The following is a 21,316-nucleotide window of genomic DNA, read 5'->3' on the forward strand; positions in this document are numbered from 1 at the left end:
GGCGAGGCTGCCCAGTGCAACTAGGATCCCGTCTTAAAAGCTTCAAAAGGACTGAATTGCTTAAAAGGACCAGCTTTGATTTACTGATTTTTTGCGGATTTGCATCAGGGAATCTTTACCTGCCCTTTCTGTGCAAAAGGAGAGGAAGATGGCTAAGAAAAAATAAATAAGAAGCCCCAAGAGCAGCAAAATGTGATTGCAGTCCAATAACTGCAGCAGTTAATGTTTCTAGTCCTATTATTCACTTTTTAATTTTTAAAAGCATGTCGATATTGCCTTCCAAAAGGAAATGGTTTATTAGGGGAAAATAAAACTTTGCAGATCGGGATGATCTAGAAAACAGGTGACGAAAGCTTAGAAACATTAACAGTTTGGGCATTCAAACAATCCAGAACTGATCCAAAAATTAATAAATGCACCTAAAAATTCCTACAGAGAGTTGTCTAACTGTTCAAATAAGGAGGACCCCAAAAGCGTGTGAAATAAAATGGGTTGTCTAGGCACTTAACCCTTGTCATGGAATCATTTTTATTTCAATGTTTAAAATCCATCTGGAAAATGCCTTCCTTGATTCAAAGATGTATTATTTAATGGACTGGCTCCACTTTGTTTCAGAGCCTTTGTTTGCTGTCAGCGGTTTTGTGCAACTCTGGATAGCCCAATGATCTTTTGCAAAACATCTTTCTTCTTGGACAGTGAGGGGATAACTAACTGGAAAGAAAGGCTATTGCACTGGATTCTTTTTTTCCCTGCCAACAGAAAACCCCCACAGGAAAAACCCCAGTTTGCAATCAGAAAACCAATTTAATCACAGTCCCAACGATGGGAAAACGGCAGCTGGGATAGGACTGATAATTTCTCATATAATAGAAGATGAATTTGCATGAGAAACGGCCCGCGTCAATCCTGAATTCATTTTAACCCTGTTCCTAATCTATGAGTGGGTTGATAATTGACTGGCTTGCATGAAATCTTTGTGGCTGCTGCTTCTTGCAAAAATATAACAAAAACGTGCAGTTTTTTTTTTTTAAGTTACACAATATATAGGACAGATATTTGCCTGGATGATTAGAATAGCATCTAGGACTGTGCATGCAACATTTTTTGCTGGTAGGGACCAAAACATAAACAATGTTAGAATTAGGCTGTTCCCCCTCCAGGAAAATAAAAGGATCAACCTGTCTCTTATTATAATAAAATTTAATTTGATGGCTTTTATTTGGAAGTTGTAGAACTGATTTGGGGAGCAGGTCATCTTTTATGAGCAGTTGACTGCTGCGCTGAACATTAAACGGGTTTGCTTAATATTCATCTTGGAAGTCATGGGTTCACACTCTTCCCAGTTTAAAACAGTTTTGTGGAGCAGTTCATGTTCATATAGAAATTACACCCAAGAAGCAACTTGGGTTTATTTAAAAAAAATGGAATACAATGGACCCTTTCAGAATCACATTTTTGTCTTGCCAGGGTGTGACTTAGCAAGCTGGGAACGAATATTTAGTCCCTCAAATAACCCTCTGACCCTTCCTTTGGCATCCTTCCTTAGTGCCTGATGGTGGTTAATTTCAATTACAGTTCTCTTTTACTTCTCAAATGGGGAATTGCAATTCAGTGTCTGTTTACCTGATTAGCAAAGGGACAGAAAGATCCGTACTGTAAGGAGAGATCTGTAAATTGAGCAGTCAGGATTTGCATGGCAAATAAACCCACGCCCAGCTCTGTAAATGTAAATAAATGCCCCAACTCAGTTCATTTCATTGCTCATTAAAAGTCAACTGAAGAATGAGTATGAAGCAGGATGTTACTGCAGATCTATTAAGTGTCTTTTCAGGTTTATTATCACCAACATTGCAATAACAACTGCGAATGGGCAACTTTTATTATCATCCTTGGCAATTATTACTCCTATGGAGACACTGTAGGAGGAGAGCGGTGTTAGTCTGTGGTGGCAAAATAAAAAATGAGAAGAAGTCTGCTGACACCTTTTCTGAATCCTTCTCATTTGTATGGAGGCATTTAAATTGCCATTGTTAGAAGCTTATTGGGCATGTACATTTTTCTAGTTTTTTTTTTAATATTGCACTACAGGGTGCTATTTTTTATTCCTGAGCATGTCATTCATTGTACTGCATTGAGTAGCTTGGGGAATACAGTATTTATTTGTGCTCCTAGGGAAGGACCGCAGCTTGACAGGGGTTTTGGAAAGGCTCTGGTCTGAAAGCTGAAGAGCCAGACAGCTTACAGAAGGCTTGATGAATGCTGTGTGGAGGGAACTTTTTCTTCTCTTTTCTCTTCCAGTCAGTATCACTGCAATCGCTGGCCTTGGTTCAATGGAGGTTTCAAGGATGTTACCCTGAAACATGACCAGATGTCTTCATTTAGGGCGCTCCGTTCCCAGACTCCATGGCCACAGTAGCTTCATCCTTCATTGCTTCGTAATTATTCTCCCACTTAACTGAAAAGTTTCTTGCACAGGAACATCTCAAAGGAAAGACCCAGGTTCCTGCTTTATTCTGGGAATCTTTTGGTGATAGGCAAAAAGTGTTCTCCCTGTTTATCCAGATGTGGCTTGAGATAATAGTGCTTAGGGTAGAAAGAATAGCTAGAAAACATGCCATTTAGGATTTACGTCACATTTTCATAGGGTTCCACCTCAAAATGGCAAGAGGTTGTCTGGCAGCTTTTGGCAATGGCAGTTCAAAGGAGCTCCAGAGAGGGACACGATGTGCAACAGTGCATAGTCGCAGACCCGTAGGTTGCATTCACACTAAGTATCCAAACTCACACTAAGTATCCAAATCTCTTTCTATATTTGCACAAGCATTTTATCAATGGGAGCTCCAGCTGGAAGATGATTTAGAAATTTAGAATTTAGAAATTCAGCTTCATTTCCCATTTTTCCTACCACTGAATGATTCGAAGGTTAATATTTTAATTGTATAACTTGACATGAATATTCACTTAAGCTCATGTTAGTACATAAGTTGCACGCCTTTGAAGTTTCTTTTGATATATATACTTAAAAATGGTTTTGAAACTTGCATGACTGAATTTTTAAGGCTAGTAACAAAAAGAGTAGCTTCATCCTTCATTGCTTCATAATTCTCTCTTCAATTTTGCCAACTGACATGCTTTTAAGACAAGGCAGTAGATGACAAAGACGCGACCTAGGCTGTAACTGGTGGACAATCATCCACGAAAGCCAATGCTAGAAGACTCGTTGATGTTTGTTGCTACAAAGGAATATAGCTGTCCACCTGTAAGCCTCGTAAGAGGAGCGTTTATCTCCATTCTCACATAGGGGAGAATGTCTTTTCTACCATAAGAGAGACCTGCATCTTTAAGACCAAATGTATGGATGTGGTCTTTACTCTTTTCAAGGCGCAGTTCAAGGGCAAGGCTTAAGTGGAGACATGGCATTGCACAATCCAAGGTGTGTCTTCTCGGTTGCTAGGAAAGCACTGATATCTAAATATGTCAACAATGTGAATATGTTGACAATAGCCCAGCTGATCGTTTTCAGACCGGATTTCCTGGTTTGTCCAACTACATAGGAGAACTTGAGCTTTGGCATTTTGCAGGTCAAAGAAAAGTCCACTCCTTTCCCTCTTCCTATGATTTTATAATTAGCACACTCTAAACATAGAATGGGGGGGGGGGGAACAACAACCCAAGGGTTAGCATTGTTGTTGAACAATTTGGCATCAGAAACTTGCTGACATACCTTCCAGCCTCCCTAGCATGAGAGGGAGAGCTGAGCTTGCTGTTCTTCCTCTGTATTCTTCCTTGGAGCAATATCTCTCTGTCCCCAAGGACAAAGGATGGTTACATTAGTAGAGCTTTGCTTTTGGCTTGAACAGAAAACATCTGGATCTTGCATCTGAAGATCAGCAACCGGCCATCTCCTTTTTAATGAAGGCAAAATTTGCACTGAATTGAACGTGTTCAATTACCCTATCAGATTTGGAGTTAGTGAATTAATAAAATTTAACTATATCTTTCTCCCTTTTGTGGCCTACCTTCCCATGTCCAGTAACATCGGTCTATGAAATCCTTGAGCTGAGGCATGTCAGCACTTAGGAACATACATACAGGATTCACTTTAAACCTGTCATAATTATTTCATGTTGTTAATTACAAAGAGTTGGCACCCAACCTCTGTGAATAATTCCTGCAACAGGAGGAGACACTTGACCTGATTTATTGGTAATTGTGCTTTCAGTATGCACACCCACTTCTTTGAGCTTAAGCATGCTGCTGAGTGTTTGTACTGAATGAGTCACCTTCACAATAGTCAACTAGTACTGGAAAGTTCATAGAGAATATCATTTGCAAGCCTACTCTTGGAAGCCTTCAACCTTCTCCTGCGAGAGCTGATTGAAGCATTCCACAGCCGGTCCATGTTCTCATAAATCCATGTATGTTCTACTCATTAACATTACTGTACAAATCTGTTCTTGTTGGAGTGATTGTACAGATATCAAATAGTGAACAAAAGTTGTACACAGACTGCCAAATCTTTGAGGAAGGGCGCATAAAGGGTTGGGTGACCAGCATGGTACCAAATCTCACCGATGGTACCAGCAAAGTCAAGGAAATGATTTGCAACTAACGCAAGAGAACAAGAGAGAACGTAAGGAAATCAGCCCTTTGCCCTTCTCATCCATGGGGCCTAAGATATTGCTACCTATAACTTGCATCATTACTGACCGTTGGCCATGCTACCTTGAATAACGGGAGCTGCAGGTTGACTTCACTTTGCAAAACCAAGTTGGAGAGCTTCACCAGAAGAAGAAATTTTCTGCTCTTCACCAGCAAAGCATAAACAAATTCTGTATTATATTAAAGGGGTTAACTCTTTGTAGCCTTAAGTAACGAACATTGGCTATCTCTTGGAAGTGGCTCAACTAATAAAAGGCTATCCAGAACACATTCTTGAAGATTCAGACACTAAAAGTAGAATATCAGAGGTAGTCTTTTTTTGTTTAATTTAGTGAAGTGCTTGTAAAATATTGCTAAAATACTATATGCTTCTTTTTTAAAACATTGCTAACAACAAAAATCTGCCCAAACATAGAAGCATCAAAGTACCAGAAAATAATTAAAATGTGCTAAAGTGCTTGAGTCATTTTACAACCAAGTATAACTGGAAAGGCTACAAAGACAGAACAAACTACCATTTTAAAATTGCTTCTTGGCCTTTAAAATTACTAAGATCAAGGGTTGTGGGTAATTGTTCGATCTCAATTCAAAGTTTTGGTTTGTTTTTTTAAAGCATATATTTGGCTGAGAACTTTAATCATTTATCCAACTGTAAAAGATCAAAATAAGTCAAATTAGGCAGCTAAGTTTGGGAGGGTTTTTTTTTTTTTTTGCTTTCCTTTGTTTGTTAGAGTGAAAACAAATCCATCAAAATAATTTAGAGAACTTATGCCTGATGATCAACTAATTAAACAAAACAACTATAACCCTCAATATTTGGAACTGTTAGCAGAATCTATATCTTAAAATAAAAAATTGCAGGAAATGTTCCCTGACGAAATGGGCTGATTTTAAAACTGACATATCTGGTTTTAGGTATTAAAATAAAAAAGAAGGAAAAACAAATCTTTGTTCTTGAGAAATGAATGGTTTGTAAACAGAGCTGTCTTACTAGTTGAGGTATTCATGCGCCCAACACAGAGTGTGTGCAACCCATAAGAGCAATAAATGTTTAAATTATTCAAATTGTTTCCCCAATAAAACTGCCCATTTCCCCTAACCAAGGCTCTCTCTCAGCCTTTATTACCATCAAAGTACACATTGCAGGCCAGAGATGCAATCCTCTTGTTCTACTGTTATGGCTGGAGGTTCTATTGCAATGCCGTCGGGGATGCTGCTACTACGTGGCATCTGAAAGCAACTGGAAATAGCCCTTGCCCAATTGAAACAGTGCTGGCTTTAAAAGAAAACCTTCATGCATACACAGCGTGTGACAATCACAGCATGTAGAGTAGCACACTTTGCCCAGAGATACCCAGAACCGTTGGCCTTGGCTACAACATCTAGATATCAGAGGTACCAAATTCTAGTTGAGCTAAGCTCCCTGTGGAAAGTGCACCATATTTATAGGTCCAATTCAACTTTCAAGGAAGCACAAAGGCAATCTGTAGGCACCAGAGTGATCCCAAAGTAAACCAGTTGGCTTCAGTGCCAATCCCAAGCAAGTGTTTCCTTCCTGGCCCATAGCCCTCGCCTTGGTGATCTGTCGCAGATCTTTATTCTTCTCTTCAATGCATGCACCTAAAAATCATGCCCATTTATACATAACAGCAAAGTTTGCAGGTGTATCAATGGGAGGAAGAACACATAGGCCGTTAAGAGAACTGAATCTGGTTTTCTTTCTGATCTACAGGGTGCTACCTCTTGGGAATAATTCAGGTTGGACAACTGCTTAGGATTGTAAATAGACACCATCAGATACGGAAGACTGGGGAAGCCCTGTGAAAGCTTCCAGGTGAGCTTTGATGGGAACCCTTGTTACATTCATTTCCAGGATCGGTTGACAGCAGGACGGTGTCACACCTGGAACTCTTCTGCCAATCTTGTCTTGGGAGAATCTCTCTGGAGGCCAGCCAAGCCACCATCCATCGGACAGCAGTCCCCTGTGCCTGTTTCATGGCCGAGAATCTGTCTTTGCACTAGCTTGTAATAAAGGCCGCCTTCTTCCATCAGCTGCTTATGCGTCCCTTGTTGTACCACACGGCCCTTGTCGAGGACAATGATATTGTGTGCCTTTTCCACAGTGCTCAGTCTATGGGCTATGACAAGCACTGTGTGGTTCTGGACCTGCCCATAAATAGCTTTCTGGATCTGCCAAGAGGAAGAGAAACGGTTTATATCTAGAAAAAAAAATCCCACACATTTCTTTGCCTTTCTAGCCCAACCTGTCCCATCACCCAAAACACACTCTCCCCAAATCAGACAGGAAAATAATCAGCTGGCTTGCCCATGAGAGCTTCCAACCAATTAAGCTGCAAAACAAGAATAACAGGAACAGAGCAGTTTTAAATAAAGGCCCTCCTTAATAACATACTTAATCAGGTCAATATTAAGCTGAGTTTAGCTGGGGTTAATTTTGGTAACTTGGGGGTGGCTCGTATAAACCCAGCCTGTTTTCAATATTTATCTGTTAGGTAAACCCAACCTCTGGCTCATATAGTGTTTTCTCCTTTGATTTCTCCCAAGGATTTGATTGCCTGGGTCAACATCCTCCTCTCTGTGTGATGTTGGCAGTGCAATGTTTAGAGGTAGAGCCTCTTTTTGTTCGCAGAAGGCCTCGGTCTCTGATATCTCAGAGAGTCCCATGCAGCGCAGCTAAGAACAAACTCTGCTCGAGATTCAGGAAATCTGAACAGTATTGAGAGGGGAATGGCAGAGGTATGCCCCTCTTTCTTTCCATAATAGCCCTTTTTTAAACATATAATGCTTCTTGTGCAATTCCAGGGATCATCTATACATAAAAGAATTTCATTAAATAGGTCAATGGGGAAAAACATGGAGAGCATTTGACATGGTGCCTGGGGATCCATACAGATGGCGGCCGATACCGCTGGATTTCTTACTGGCACCTAAGGAAAGAAAACCCGTCCTGCTCACCGCGTGTTCGCTCTCTGCGTCCAAGGCACTTGTGGCTTCGTCTAAGATCAGGATTGGTGGGTTTCTGATTAAAGCCCTTGCAATAGCTACTCTCTGCTTCTGACCGCCGGAGAGTTGAGTTCCCTTTTCCCCTGCTTCTGTTGGAGCAAGGAAACAAAGAAAAAACAGTATGGTAAACTCTGTAGGACTTTACAAAAGAAAGTCATCCTTTCAGCCAGCTTTACCCTGACTTCAGTGAAACAATGATCTGACTCATAAGGTGGTGGTAAAGGCACTGGTTTGGGGGCAGATTAATTTGCTGTGAGAAGGGCTGTGGTGTCAGGCCCTAGTTCCAGTACCTGTGTGATAGGCATCTTGCAATTCCATAATAAAGGTGTGGGCATTGGCGTTTTGGGCAGCTTGAACAACTAATTCATACGGGACTGAGGCCAAACCGTAAGATATGTTTTTTGCAATAGATCGAGCAAACAGTACCGGCTCTTGGCTCACCAGAGAGATCTAGAGAGAAAATGGGGTACGGGGGGATGGGGGAGGAAGAGGAGGAGAAGACCTGGTTAAGGAATTGGCTGATTATCATTGCTCACAAAAACTTCTATCGTCGAAGAGAGTGAACTGTGGGAATTACATGATCTAATGTTCCTTGGTGGTTAATGCAGTCACTTATAACCACCCTGATAAATCTTCTGGAGCAATGTTCTCTTACATCTATTCCCCATGCCTTTCCCACCAACTGCTGCTGCAGTGCGACTGGCTGGCTGTTCAACAATTACTCACGGAACAAGTTCTCTCTGTTTTTTGGATCCAAGATGAGTTCTCCAAACTTTACACATTTTGCAGTTGAACCAAGGCGACACAATTGGTTTTATCTGGCTAATGGAACCTGGTAGCTGTGAGCTACAAGGGAAGAGGAGTCCCTCAGACTGCTGGAATCATCATTTGAGATTTCATCCAAAGTACTTGCAAACCTACCTCCACAACTCTAAGAGCTAGGATGTTCTTTTTTCCTTGGAAACTAATCTTTTCATACCCAGCCATATCCTAGCTACGCAGCTGCTGATGATTCATACCACTGAGTGAAGATACTTGTGCTGATACATGTCAATAGGCTGCCCATCCAGAAGAACCTGCCCCTGTTGGAGAGGGTAGAAATTCTCCAGGATGTTGACACAAGAGCTCTTCCCGCTGCCTGAAGGACCCACCAGAGCAGTCACTTTCCCAGGATGGAGCGTGAAGGAGACATCCTATGAGACAAACAGATCATCGTGTCTCATCCATTGCTTGCCATGATTTTATGTTACCTTTCAAGTGCAGGTATGTGCCAAGAGCTTGCATCTACAGAAGCCACTTGAAAAGGTATTCCTTTGCCCCACCAAAACTCAAAAGAGCCAATATGGAGAAACTGCAGTTTTAGAATCATGGCAGAAAGTTTAGCCTGTATTCTTTTCATCGTCCTTCTTTAGGTCTGGAATTTTGTGTAACTTGAAAAAGCAGGAGCTCTGGAATAATGAAGATCTCTGCTCTCCATCTAAAGCAGTAGATCTGTTTTGCATACTGCAACTAAACTATGGTTTAAACGGAGTTTATTAAATAAAGCACAGCACCAGAGTACACATAACACACTAAGCCCCGAGTACCATGTAAACTTAGCACTTTGTGTGAATGTAGATAAAACCTACCCAAACTATACCCAATGACAGAAAGAAAGCTTGTGTGTGATCTTCACGAGGGCCAAACTGGTGGTAGATAGTTTCTGCATGCAGTAATACACAAAGCGTATTGTTAACTTATCTTCCTGCTGCTAAAATCTTCAAGGCAGTGCCAGAATGACAAACCTTGATTAGCCCACACATAGATGACTACAACCAAGCACATCAAAAACAGACAGATATGAGACGCTTACCTGTAAGACTTGGGATGAAGGCCGGGTGTGGTAAGCAAAACTGACATTCTTAAACTCCACTCTTCCTTCCAGTTGGTTGGGGGCCAGAGTCCCATCGCTCATCATCGTTGGTTGACGGTCTATGAACTCAAACACCTTTTCAGCAGCTCCCACACCCTGCATGAGGCCGCTGTAAACTGAACCAATCGACTAAAAGAGAAAAAGAAGAAAAAACTAGAAGGTATCATCATTTGAAGAAAAATCTCACTATACGATGGAGATTGTAAGATTAAGAGCTAATTGTTGTGCATTTGAAAAGAAATACTCCAAGGAAATGCAGCTCTGGATGAGGGAAGGAAGTTTCGTATTTCTGCCTTAAAGAATGATAAATTGTAGGTTGCAGACAGATATGCAGCCGAGGATCTCCAACAGTTCTAGCCCGTGAAAAAGGTAAGTCCACAATTAAAATGCCACCAGAGAGCTCATTTTAGTAGAAAAACGCCTAGTGTATTTATGAAGACTCTTAGGCACAGACTTAGTTGAAAAATTCTATCAAAAGAATTCAAGACAACTTCAAACCTGGACATTCTTCATATTTACAAAATCCCAGCTCATACGTATGAGAAAACAGTGAAAGAAGCTCGGCTGAGATCAGATATGGGGGCTTCTTTCAGACTAGAACACAGACATGATCTGAAAAGTGTCACTTACCTCCATGCAGTCTCCCAAGACAAATTCATAAATAATGAAGGAGATCAAGTTTCCACTAGTCATTTGCTCAGTGATCACCAGGTGACCTCCGTAGTACAGGATGCTAACTTGAACGACGAGAAGGGTGAGCTGGAATCAAGGACCAACACCTGACTCACAAACAGAACTGTGCATTTCCCATGTTCCTCTTGCGAGGCAGCCATGTTCACCATCTTACAAATGGCGCAGAATGAGGTGGAAGCATGCTATGAGCCGAAACTTCAGTCGCTCGTTGAAATGGGCCAGAGGAGGAAGATGCAATTTTCAATGCAAGGTGTTGATCCATAAGACAGATGTTGTGCATAAAGCACTTATACATAAAGCATTAACATAGTGGAACTAACAAGGAAGTTTGGACAGCAAAACATGCACTCCAAAGGTATTTAAGAGTCAGAGCCACTGCGGGAGATGAGGACGGGGGAAGCTGTTTGCAGCAAACCCCGGCTGCACCCAGCACTCATTGGCTTGGTTTCTGCTACACTAAAGGAAGGAGCTTTGCAGTTATTTAAAACAGAGCTTCCTTCTACCCACCACCTTTTTTAAAGAAAGCAAAATGCTGGCGATTCAGCGTGATAACTTCTCTATACATTGCCGGTACTCTTCTATTCAGCTACAGCTCTGCTTCTTAAGGCCTTGAAAAAAGCTTTTCAAGATTTCAAATATGAATTTACTTCCGGCATCCTTCCTTTTCCTCTCACAAGACCCTCTCTTTGCTAACGCCTAAACTCAGATTGGATGGATTTTCATCCAAAAGCGATTTCCATCACTACCTCTTCCTATCGATCTGCCCAAAGCAGAAGCAGAGAAGGGACAGAAAAGATAAAAAGCAAAGGAACTCATGCCCTTCATCTCTGTTTAAGATAATATGGAATAGAGCTCTTAGTTATTTCTGTTGAAAAGAAAGAGTAAGAGAGAAGGAGCACACATTTCAACCTACTCCATTCGACCACACGTAGTACATATAAGCCATAGCCTCCTTTTTGTTGAGTTTGTAGACTTGCTGCAATTTGTCCCAATAGACATCAGCCTCTGCCTCCTCGTTGGCGAAGCTTCGGACTGTCTTCATAGCTGAGATGGTTTCTTCGGCGGTGTTGTTCGCCTTGGCCAAAGCATTCTGGACTTCTTTAGAGAGCTTCTAAATGGTCAAAGGAGAGAAGCAGAAGAGTCACCCCCAAAATGGAATGGTCCTATTTCAACAGTTCTCCAAGCTGCCCCCAAATTCGGGAGCTCACAAGGAGTTCCAGTCGCCAAACACAAATACATTTATGTGCATCTATGTGCAATCAGTCTACAGGCGCAAGAAATCTCTACATTAGCTTGAAAATATTTGAACAATATTAAGGGGCTTTGACCATTTAGGTATGTCAGTTGGCTGGATCATAACCAGCCAATTAGAAGCCTCACCCCAACACTGCAGATTGGGAGGGATGATTAAAGGAATATCAGATTATTCTAAGACTCCCTAGAAACCAACCTTATAGTATTTCCCATAAAGGTCTGACATCAGCATGATTATAGGGAAGCCCATGAAGGTCACCAAGGAAAGCTGCCATGAGAGGCTAAACATGAAAACAATGACCCCTGTGGCTTTGACCAGGTTGCGCAAAAAGATGTTGATGTTCTGGGAGACCAGATCACTCACGATTGTTGTGTCTGATGTTAGTCGGGAAATAATGTCGCCTGCAAGAGAGAAAGGAGGACAAGAACAGAAGGCAAAGCGTCATCAGAAAAGAAAACATTACAGGAGAGTAAAATCCCTAGAAAGTGGAATGGGGTATTTTAGCAGCCACAGGAAGAACTATTGTGACTGATTTTCCAGTGAGTCCAATATTCTCAAACTTTATGCAAAAAAGTTGAAGTTTTTAAGTAACTTCAAAGGGCTGCGAATTAAGAAAATCCTGATGCAGACAATCCTAAGGAAATAGCATTTTTAAAACGATATTTACACCCTTGATAACAGAGCAACATTCAGCAATGCAATGTTACACACGCACCCAGACGTCAGTCAACAAAAAATTCCAGTAGGACAAAATGATAAGAAAGAATAGCTAATGTAGGTGGCATTTGGGTAGGCTTGACAATAACATGAAAATCAGTTTGGGTTAATTTTTTTCCCCATGCTTGGTTTCCCCCTCTCTTTCTTTGCAGCAATCTTGGCTATTTCTCCAAATAAAATACTTTTGCAAACTTAGCCATGAGATCCATCTGATTCATACCAAGCTTTAGGGCTGTGGAAAGGGCCATTACCTGCATCTGCAAAACCACAACTGATTAGAATGCAGATTAGAACAGCTGTTGTATAAAGGGTTGCAGGTAGAGTTTAGTTCCAGCAAAGCCGTTCTGTCTCATGCAATAACGGAAAACAGGAACCAAGGAACTTGTGGTGATCTCTGATCAGATGGAAGCTGGTTGCTGCAACCCTCAACACTGCAGCCAGAAGCTAAATACACCCTTCACTTAAAACCACCAGGTCAAGACCCAAAGAGTGGTGCAATGCCTGATGGTAAATTCCAAGGCCTGTGGGGAAGCTGTCATTCCAAGCCAAAATTCCCACAAGGACATACCCAAACATTTCCTCAGAGGCCCCAAAGATCCGATTTAAGAAACTAGAGCACAGGGAGGAGTTTTCACTTGATGATCTAGACTAGGGGTTCAATTCGGCAGATGTTGCTGAACTCTAATTCCCAACAGCCTCAGTCATCATGATCAGCAATACTGCAGTTGAGCAACATTTGCAGGGCGACAGGTTCCCCGCACCTGGCATCACCGACAAGGTAGAGAAACTCACCGGTGAGATTTTCATCGAAGAAGCTCATTTCCTGCACAACTAGTGACCGGAACAGCCTGTTGCGAAGCCGGATGTTCAATCTAGCAAACACAAGGGTGAAGAGGCCGCCCCGGATACCTGCGGCAAATGAGCTGATTGCAGATAAGAGATGTTATAGGACCGACAGATACCAACAACACAACACACCTAAGGCCAGGCCTACCATTCCAAAAATGATACACAGCAAAAAAGCTACAGCTCCAAGGATTTTAGCTACCATCCCCAAAGTTGCAAATGTCACTGTATTTCTCAAAAGCAGGAGAAGTCAACAATATGCAGTGTACCTACTTGCAATGGTATGTGAGAAAGACCTTGAGAGACGGGGCGAAGAGATGCTGCCTAGGGAATGGTCAGATAAGAGGGGGCACAGCCCACAGCTGCATAAGGGGTGGAGAAAGAGGCTCAGAAGGGACCCTCCCTAGCCTCCCAGGCTGTAAAGGAGATGGGAGGGAGAACTGTATTTTCAGACCTGCAAGATTCTGTTATTGTAGCCTTACAATAAAGTAGAATTAGCTCATCTGGTCGTGTTTCCTGCCTGGTCTACCTGGTAAGGCTGACACTACACGAGCTGTTTTTATCCCTAGCAGACATCAGTCAAGGGCTGCTGCAACTAGGCACATGCCCCATTTTCTTTATCAAGAAAGAAGTGCTTCAAAGAGACACACGTATGATTCAAGTCAGATTTTGCTTCCAATGTTACATTCCAATGTAATTTTAAACCCAAGAGAAAGCATTCTGCAAAAGCAACATCTTTACTGGACAGGAGTAAAAAGTGGACCTTCCCAGTGAAACTCCATCCACAATGTTCTACAAAAAGGAGCTATTTCAGTTTGAGGAACCACTCCATACATTTCCCTACCTACAAAGTTTCCCAGACAGAAAGAAAACCCATGGAAACAGCAGAGAAGGGTGATTGAAAAAGAAGATTCCACTCAAACTCTACCTCTTCGTTTTAACTTGCAGTCCTTCCCCAAATCTAGAAACTGCAATTTCTTGGAAATCTGTGTCCCACCTAAGAGACAGTCTTGATGACAGGCTGGAGCCGTTACAAGACATGACACTCATTTCAGCTCAACATTTTCCAGTCTTCAGGCTATGAGGTAGCAAAGCACACCAAAGATCTAATAAAGCTACCTTCCTATGGCTAGAAGCGCCATGATCACCACTGCTCTGGAAAACTGGTCCATGCTCTTCTGGATGACTATTCCATCAATGGCCTGGCCAGTGTAGTAGGGAAGGAAAGTTTCTCCTGTCGGGGAACAAAAAAGCAGATTAAAAGTAAAAAGCCAATCAGAACTTAAGCACAGGGATTCTTGTGTCAATTTTAGAGTGATTTCTTTCCCAAGGCGCAAAAGAGGATTTGAAAAAGCTGGGAATAGGTTGATGATGTTAAGGATGGGCAAGCTGTGATCCACCAGATGTCGCAGGATTACAAGAGAAGTGACCACTCATCATGTAGGTGATGACAACTGGAGTCTAAGAATGACTGGAGCAGTGTTTCTCAACCTTGGTGACTTTAAGATGTGTGGACTTCAACTCCCAGAATATGCTGGCTGCGGAATTCTGGGAATTGAAGTCCACATGTTTTAAAGTCACCAAGGTTGAGAAACACTGGGCTGGAGGGTCATATGTTCTCCGCCCTTTGCATAAACCCATTTCAATGGTTCTAGCTAGCATTAACCTCCAATTTGATGTTGACCTTTCCCATGAAACTCCACCGAATGGCTTTTGGTAAGCTATGTTTTTTATTTTAACCAACACCTACACCACCACTTCTACTGCCACAAAAATACAGGGTCATAGCCCGTAGGCTTTGAAGCACAACACAGATACTAAACGTGGTTAGGAATGTTACAGGTCCTTCAATCTTTATACCCAACTCACTCACCTAAAGCAGCAAGTAAGAGGAAAAAAAAGGCCACCACGAGGAAGTGAGCATCTGGTTTGGTGTAGGACAAGAGTTTACAAATGGTGGCAGCTGGTGCCTCCTCCTTTTCCCGAACCCCAGGAGAATTAGGGTCTCCAATTTCTTCCGCTTCAGCCCTGGATTCAGAATTAATTCCTAAGGTATCCCTGGCCGGTGTCACAGAAGAGAGCAGCTGCCACAAGGAGAAGGTGGCCACCAGCGAGATGTAGGTCCAAGCAAACAGAGCCCAAAACCAAGGATCCTTGATGGTCTTTTTCACTTCAGAGTAAAGAAGCAACTTGACCAAGGCATAAATCCCAACTGCCAGACAGACCAGGACGATAAAGATCCGGGACCCTTTCAATCGTTTTGGACCATAACTGGTATTTTTGGCAACCCCGATGGAGGCCCCCAAGAGCAGGCAGCTCCGATATAAACAAGACCCCCAAATGTCCAGCATGGAATCAAAGATGTTGAAGCGCTTGAGATCCTGCAGGATGCTACTGCTATGGCGATTATATTCGTACAGCAACGTGGTCAATGTCACGTCCACACCTATGAAGGTGAGAGTGCTAGCCACTGCTTTCCAGGCACGCATCTTAAACTGGTTCCAGAATGAGGTAGAGATGTAGAAATTGTAAAGCGGTCTCAAAGGGAAGGAAGAGACCAGAAGCTCCTAGCCCAGGGTTAATACCAACATTTCTCAGTTTTTCCTGCAAGAGAAGAGAGAACAGGACAGCGGTACTCACACATAATGCTTTTTAAACCATGATTTAAACAAGTCATAATAGCTGAGGTTCATCTCAGACCCCTGGGCTATGGCAAAAACAAACCACATTACAGTTTAGTGCCGAAACATACAATATATCCTGTGAGTCCACAAATTGCTGAAACCCTTGGGGGACAAAATAGCTTCCACTTGATTTTTCAAGCCATGACAGCTATACGAGTCAGAAGAGGAACAGGAGGAAAGAAAGGTCCACATTCAAAGTTAACTTTTGCCATTGTTCCTATTCCAGTCTTACACAATTTTTTCCTCTTCTCGGTTATGCAAAAGTTTCCTCTTCCAAGCCTTCAGTATCTAGACTTTGCTTCCTTCAAGCTGTTCCACACGGCCAGCCAAGACTTGTTTCACCACAGGCTGTGAGGGGAGCAGATCAGAAAAATCCAACTTTCCCAGATCTAGAGATACCAGAAGTTCTGACCAAGCCCTTGGCGTGGTTAAAAAATGGAGGTCCTCTGGCAGCCATCTTGCCCCGAGGGCCTGCTCCCTAAAGTTGCAGTCCTAAGACGACCTACCACAGGAGCACGTTCACTGAGTTCAATGGGATTTAATTCTCATCCACAAGCCTAGGCTTGCTTTGCAAGGAAGAGATGGTTGGGCCCTAAGCCATGACTGGTTTCATCAAGATCTAATGAGCACCTAGTTTGCCATATTAGAGTGCTTTGAACTTGATAGATACAGTCTTCTACATACTAACCTCTTATGCTCCCCCATACTCATCCCACGCTCCTACCCCTTCTTTTAGATTCTCCCTTTTTATATATTTTTATATCTGCTAGCTTTTGATGACCATTTTTAGATTTTTCTTTTCATGTTCTCCCTGTCTCTCTCTAGATCAGTGTTTCTCAACCCTGGCAACTTTACGATGTGTGGACTGCAACTCCCAGAATTCCCTAGCCACCATGGGTGGACTTCAACTCCCAGAATTCCCCAGCCAGCATGCTGGCTAGGGAATTCTGGGAGTTGTAGTCCACACATCGTAAAGCTGCCAAGGTTGAGAAACACTGCTCTAGATCCTTTATGCTTCTTTTTCATGCCTGCATCCCACCCTCTCATGCTGGTCTATGACTGTAACAAAGATTTTATTTGATATCCATGTTTTTTGGAATAAGCCGTAACAAGCTGGTTTGCACATTAGGCTACACGGCTGTGCAAAACAGTAGGCAGAACAACCAACTGGATTAGTGTTACGAGCAAGCCAATGGTTCAAAATGAGGAGTGTTCCTCAACTGTCAGTTGCTTTCAATTTTAAAGAAGCATCTAAGGAGGATTCTGGACTTCCAACATTGATAAGTAAGGATGAGAATTTTAAGGCATCAAGCCGGTGGACCGATGATACGGTGACCCTATTTTCTTGGAAAAAATAAAGGACAAACCTGAAAAGGGGGCCAATCTGAAAGAGGTTCGTCAGGATAAAAAAATGTTAATTGTTTAGGTTTATACCTTTGGAAAAGGAAAATTCAAGAGCAAAACCGAGGAAACCTTGACAAAAAGGCATCATCTCGTAAAAATATCTACAATCAAACAGTATACGTAATACGTTTGCTTAAAAAAGACCATTCGGTTTCCATATTTTTCACACGACTGCGCATTCAGTGGTACCGTTTGTACGGGAGAAGCGAAATCACCAAAATAAAGAACAAGGGTGAGTTTTTGAAAAATAAATAAATCTAAAGGACAGCTTTCTGAAATAAAGCACTGTACTTGATCATAAAGGACGTTGGGTCACCGTAACCGAGGACCACTAGGCCGCTTGGCCGTTGCCATGGAAACAGGGAAAGTGGGTCCTTCCTGGCCGGTCCTTTTTTTCCACTTTTCGCCAAATCCAAACCGCACCTCTACAAACAGGAACCCGTATATTCCCATCTACTTAATCTGAAGCCTTCAGGAAAGGTGCCGGGTGAGGCTGCGATCCGCAGAACCGCGTCCCGCCAAGCAGGGAGGCTCAGAACTCTCGCAAGGACTCCAGGCCCCATCCGTGATGGCCAGGCAGGCTAAGGATGATGGGCCCTGAAGCCCACCACATCTGGAAGGCACGGGAAAAGCAGGGAGGATTGGACCAAAACAAAAAAACCTTTCTTGGTTTTAATCTTCCTGGTTAAGCAATAGCTTTGGAAACGGAAGAGAGAAGGGAGAGAAAATGGCTTTCACGGATGCTATAAATACGTGGATTTTAAAGCACGCAGGCCCAGAGAAGGGCTTTTTCAACCTCCCTGTGTGGCTCGCCTGCATCTTTTGCGGCCTTTGGGCTACAGTCTTCCCACACCGAAGGCTCCTTCTAATAACGATTAGCTAGCAGCGTGGAGCTTTGTAAGGACTCCCTGCAAGGCGAGCTAACCGTTTTTAAAAAGCGCAATCCACCAATAAAATGCTGATATTTTGTACTCTGTACTCAATCCAGATAATTGGGCGCTAGCCGAGGAACTCCCTGATCAGGGAACATCTTTCGATATGCTCAGATTTTTATTAGTATATCCTACAAACCAGAACTGAGCTGAGATGTTCCAAATGGACGCTAGAAGATACTTAGACCCCGACCAAGATAAATTCTTTTTTTAACATCCTATACAGTTGCTGACCTGTCTTTTTTTTTTCTTTTTCCCCGCCCTAACATCTGCAGGAAAAGCAACCGCTCAACTTTGATCACTGCTACAACTTCTGTGCCTGCAAAAGATTCGGGGTTTACAGGCTCCAAAATCCTGAATGGAAAAAAGGCGGGGGGGGCTCACCCGAAGGAGAACATAATTTGGGCAACCTTCAGTTCAACCCAATTAAGCTTGCTTAATGGCATCATAAACACTGAACGCTGCCAGAATCTGCCAAGTCATTTAAAGGGGAGGGAAAAAGTACAAAAATTAATTTTTAGCCAGCACAATGAAATCTTATTTACATTCTTATTTTGCGCACCGGCAAAACTGTTGCCTTGCTTTTACCTACTGTGTTCCCCGCCAGAAATTAAGCACCCTCTTGTTTTTATTACATCACCGCACAGTTGGAAAAGAGAGATCTGCGGTAAAGATGACTATCTGCCCTTAAATGAAAGGTGAAGATTGACTTTGATGGGTGGGAGGGATACTTTATCAAGCAGGCAAAGCAGCTCCTACACTCCGGATAAAGCAATCGGGCTGCTCAGATGCCAAAAAACACTTCCCGGTCGATTCAAAACTGGGCCGGGCGGGTGGAAAGAGGCTGACTCAGCCAGAGCAATCGGCTGCATCTGACGAAAACCAGAGCAAAATTGTGACAAATCTGGCCGCAAAGGAGGTTACCCCGATTTCCACTTACTTCCCTGTGTGACTCAGTCCTTTGGAAAAAGGACAGAAGAGAACCGGTCCTTGCCCCCTAAAAGCCACCTTTCCCATCCCCAGAGATGGACTGTCATTGAGCCAGGCGGTGAAGGGAGACCCGTGCCCACGCCCGGGATCCAGGGCTGATTGTCCTGGTTGTCTCCTTTGCAGAATTCAGGGGAACACGCCTGGAGGGATCCTCAGAGGACTCACTGGACGGGGTGGGGTGGGCGGTGCGAAGCGTCACAAATCCTTTTTTAAACCCCCCCGAGAACCCTGCAAGGTAGGCCCGTTTCGTGCCCACGACCCCCGACTGAGTTTCCGTCAGGACCGATCTCTGCAGCCACAGCCTGGGGGCAGCAGAGGACTGGCCTGGCGGGCCAACGTCCAGCGGGGAAGGGGGCAGATCCCGGCTCAGGCAGCCGCCGGGTCCGAACTTCTCCTCCCGCGGACGCCGGCGGCCTCGCGGCAAGTCTGCCCCTGCAGCGAGGACCTGGCCGCACGGCGTGGGGAGCCCTGCCCGGCATCCGCGCCAGGACAGCCAAGGAAGTGAAAACACGGGTGTGGTGCGGAGAAGAGGGACGGCCGCTGTCCCCAGGGAGGGGTCCAAGAGGCGTCGCTGGAGAGCCTGAGCCGCGGCTCCGCATCCTGCCGGGGAAGGCGCGCGGGTCCCTGGGCGCACGTGCGCAGGCAAGGCAAGGCAAGGCGCGCCGCGACCACCTTACCTGCAGGCGAGCGCGGGACGCGCGAACATCCTTCGCATCACCCGGGCAGCTCGGAGCCGGCGGAGGCTGAGCGGCTCCCAGGACCAGGTCGGGAGTGGGCGGGGGCCTCCGTGGCCCCGCCTCCTCGCCCGGCCCCGCCCCACGCCTACCTATGCAGCTGGGAGGATGCTGGTCCTGCATCTCCCTTTGGTGCGGTTGCCAAAGGCACGAGCTGGAGGGGGAATAAAAGCCACACACCCACACACAAAGAGGCTGAATCATCCCAGCGTGAAAAAGCAAAAAGCTTCCAGGACTGGCTGGGCAGCTGCTTCCTGCAAGGGCCTCCTCCGCACTGCAAAGGTGAGCCTCCAGCTGCCGTCCTCTTCAGCCCCCAGAGCATCACCTCGAGGTCCTTGCGTCCCCCACGGTCAACCCGTCTGGTAGCAGTGAGTTCCATCAGCTGTGGGAAGCAGGGTCCCTTGGTTTGCCCTGCCCAAATCCAGAGGGACGCTAGATGGTAGGAAGGGGACAGGGAAAAAGCTGGCTTGTTTGTTCCCTCATTCATCGTTTGTACAGCCTCCCTTCTCTGCAAGTGACACTGGGCGGCGACCCATCTTAAAATAAATAAGATTTCCATCATAAATACAAAAGTTAAAATACGCAGCAGCCGAGGACGATGTCACAATCAGTGGTGGTTCACACAACCAGGAGACGGGACCCTTTGCACATTCGGGGCCCCAGGCCCTGGATTTTTGCAGGCTGGATCTAACAGCCCTCATTATGAAGCCATTTCGGCTGCTTCAAACCGTTCTTGGAACACTTTGAGCTTGGAAGCTGGAACTGACACACGGACAGGCACGCCGCTTCAGTGCATGAGCCTAAAAGTTTTTATTACATGATTATTTACATATTCACAGAGGCAGGTTGGGCACAACCCCTGTTCAGCTCAATCTGCCTCTTTTGCACACCCACCCACACCACCCAGTGCCCGGACTCTGTGCTTAGAATACCGCTGGGTCGGCATTGTAGTTTGCCCCCAGTTCCTCTTGGGGTAAGACAAACATACAAGCGTCTTTGTGATCAGCCGGACAAGGGGATCGTCTCTTCTGAAATTGCTTTTGGCTACCCATTGCTCCTCCCCCGTTAATACAGTCCACACAGCTTGCAAAAAGCCCGTACCTCAAACCACAAATGCTCTCCCTGCGCTGGCAATTGTAAAGGCACCTCTCCCCTTCCATATAAGCTGCTCCCCTTACTTCTAGAAATTTCTTCCAAGAAATCTAGACACACTTTTCCCCACCCTTTCTTTCCTTTTCAAGAAATCCTTTACCTGACTTCTATACCTGTATACGGCTCAGCAGGCATTGGGGGGGGGGGTTGGTTACAGTGAAAATAACAAGCCCATTTTACAGATGGGAATGCTGGGGCTGAGGTCTCGAGACATGCCGTGCGGTGTGCTTGCGAGGGATGTGGGGTTTTGAAGTGAGTTTTCTTTGGTCAAAACCCAATGCTCTGACATTACCCTGCTCCTGTAAACTGAA

At 44.2% G+C, this 21,316-nt stretch overlaps 1 protein-coding gene across 1 annotated transcript; it reads right to left on the minus strand.

Moving 5' to 3' along the window:
• Nucleotides 1-6,551: 6,551 nt before the first annotated feature.
• ABCB9 (ATP binding cassette subfamily B member 9) lies at nucleotides 6,552-19,877 on the minus strand. The gene is made up of 12 exons (XM_007433160.3): nucleotides 19,797-19,877; nucleotides 14,983-15,713; nucleotides 14,229-14,343; nucleotides 13,056-13,186; nucleotides 11,742-11,947; nucleotides 11,205-11,402; nucleotides 10,229-10,357; nucleotides 9,539-9,727; nucleotides 8,706-8,879; nucleotides 7,977-8,136; nucleotides 7,639-7,775; nucleotides 6,552-6,852 (listed from the first exon to the last, which is right to left on the minus strand). Exons 2-12 carry the CDS (start codon nucleotides 15,596-15,598, stop codon nucleotides 6,559-6,561), a joined length of 2,349 nt encoding a protein of 782 aa, XP_007433222.2. The 5' UTR covers nucleotides 15,599-15,713; nucleotides 19,797-19,877; the 3' UTR covers nucleotides 6,552-6,558.
• Nucleotides 19,878-21,316: the final 1,439 nt, after the last annotated feature.

Source organism: Python bivittatus, unplaced genomic scaffold, assembly GCF_059951505.1.
Source record: "Python bivittatus isolate LINGU-HERP-01145 unplaced genomic scaffold, Pbiv_v1 ctg000100_np1212, whole genome shotgun sequence".
Lineage (NCBI taxonomy): Eukaryota > Metazoa > Chordata > Lepidosauria > Squamata > Pythonidae > Python > Python bivittatus.

Coding starts and splice junctions, on each gene's coding strand:
- ABCB9 (XM_007433160.3), bottom strand. CDS start 15,598: ATGCGTGCCTGGAAAGCAGTGGCTAGCACTCTCACCTTCATAGGTGTG. Junction 11,403..11,741: donor TTTATGGGAAATACTATAAG/GTTGGTTTCTAG, acceptor TTGACCATTTAG/AAGCTCTCTAAAGAAGTCCA. Junction 10,358..11,204: donor ACTACGTGTGGTCGAATGGA/GTAGGTTGAAAT, acceptor CCTTGATTCCAG/CTCACCCTTCTCGTCGTTCA.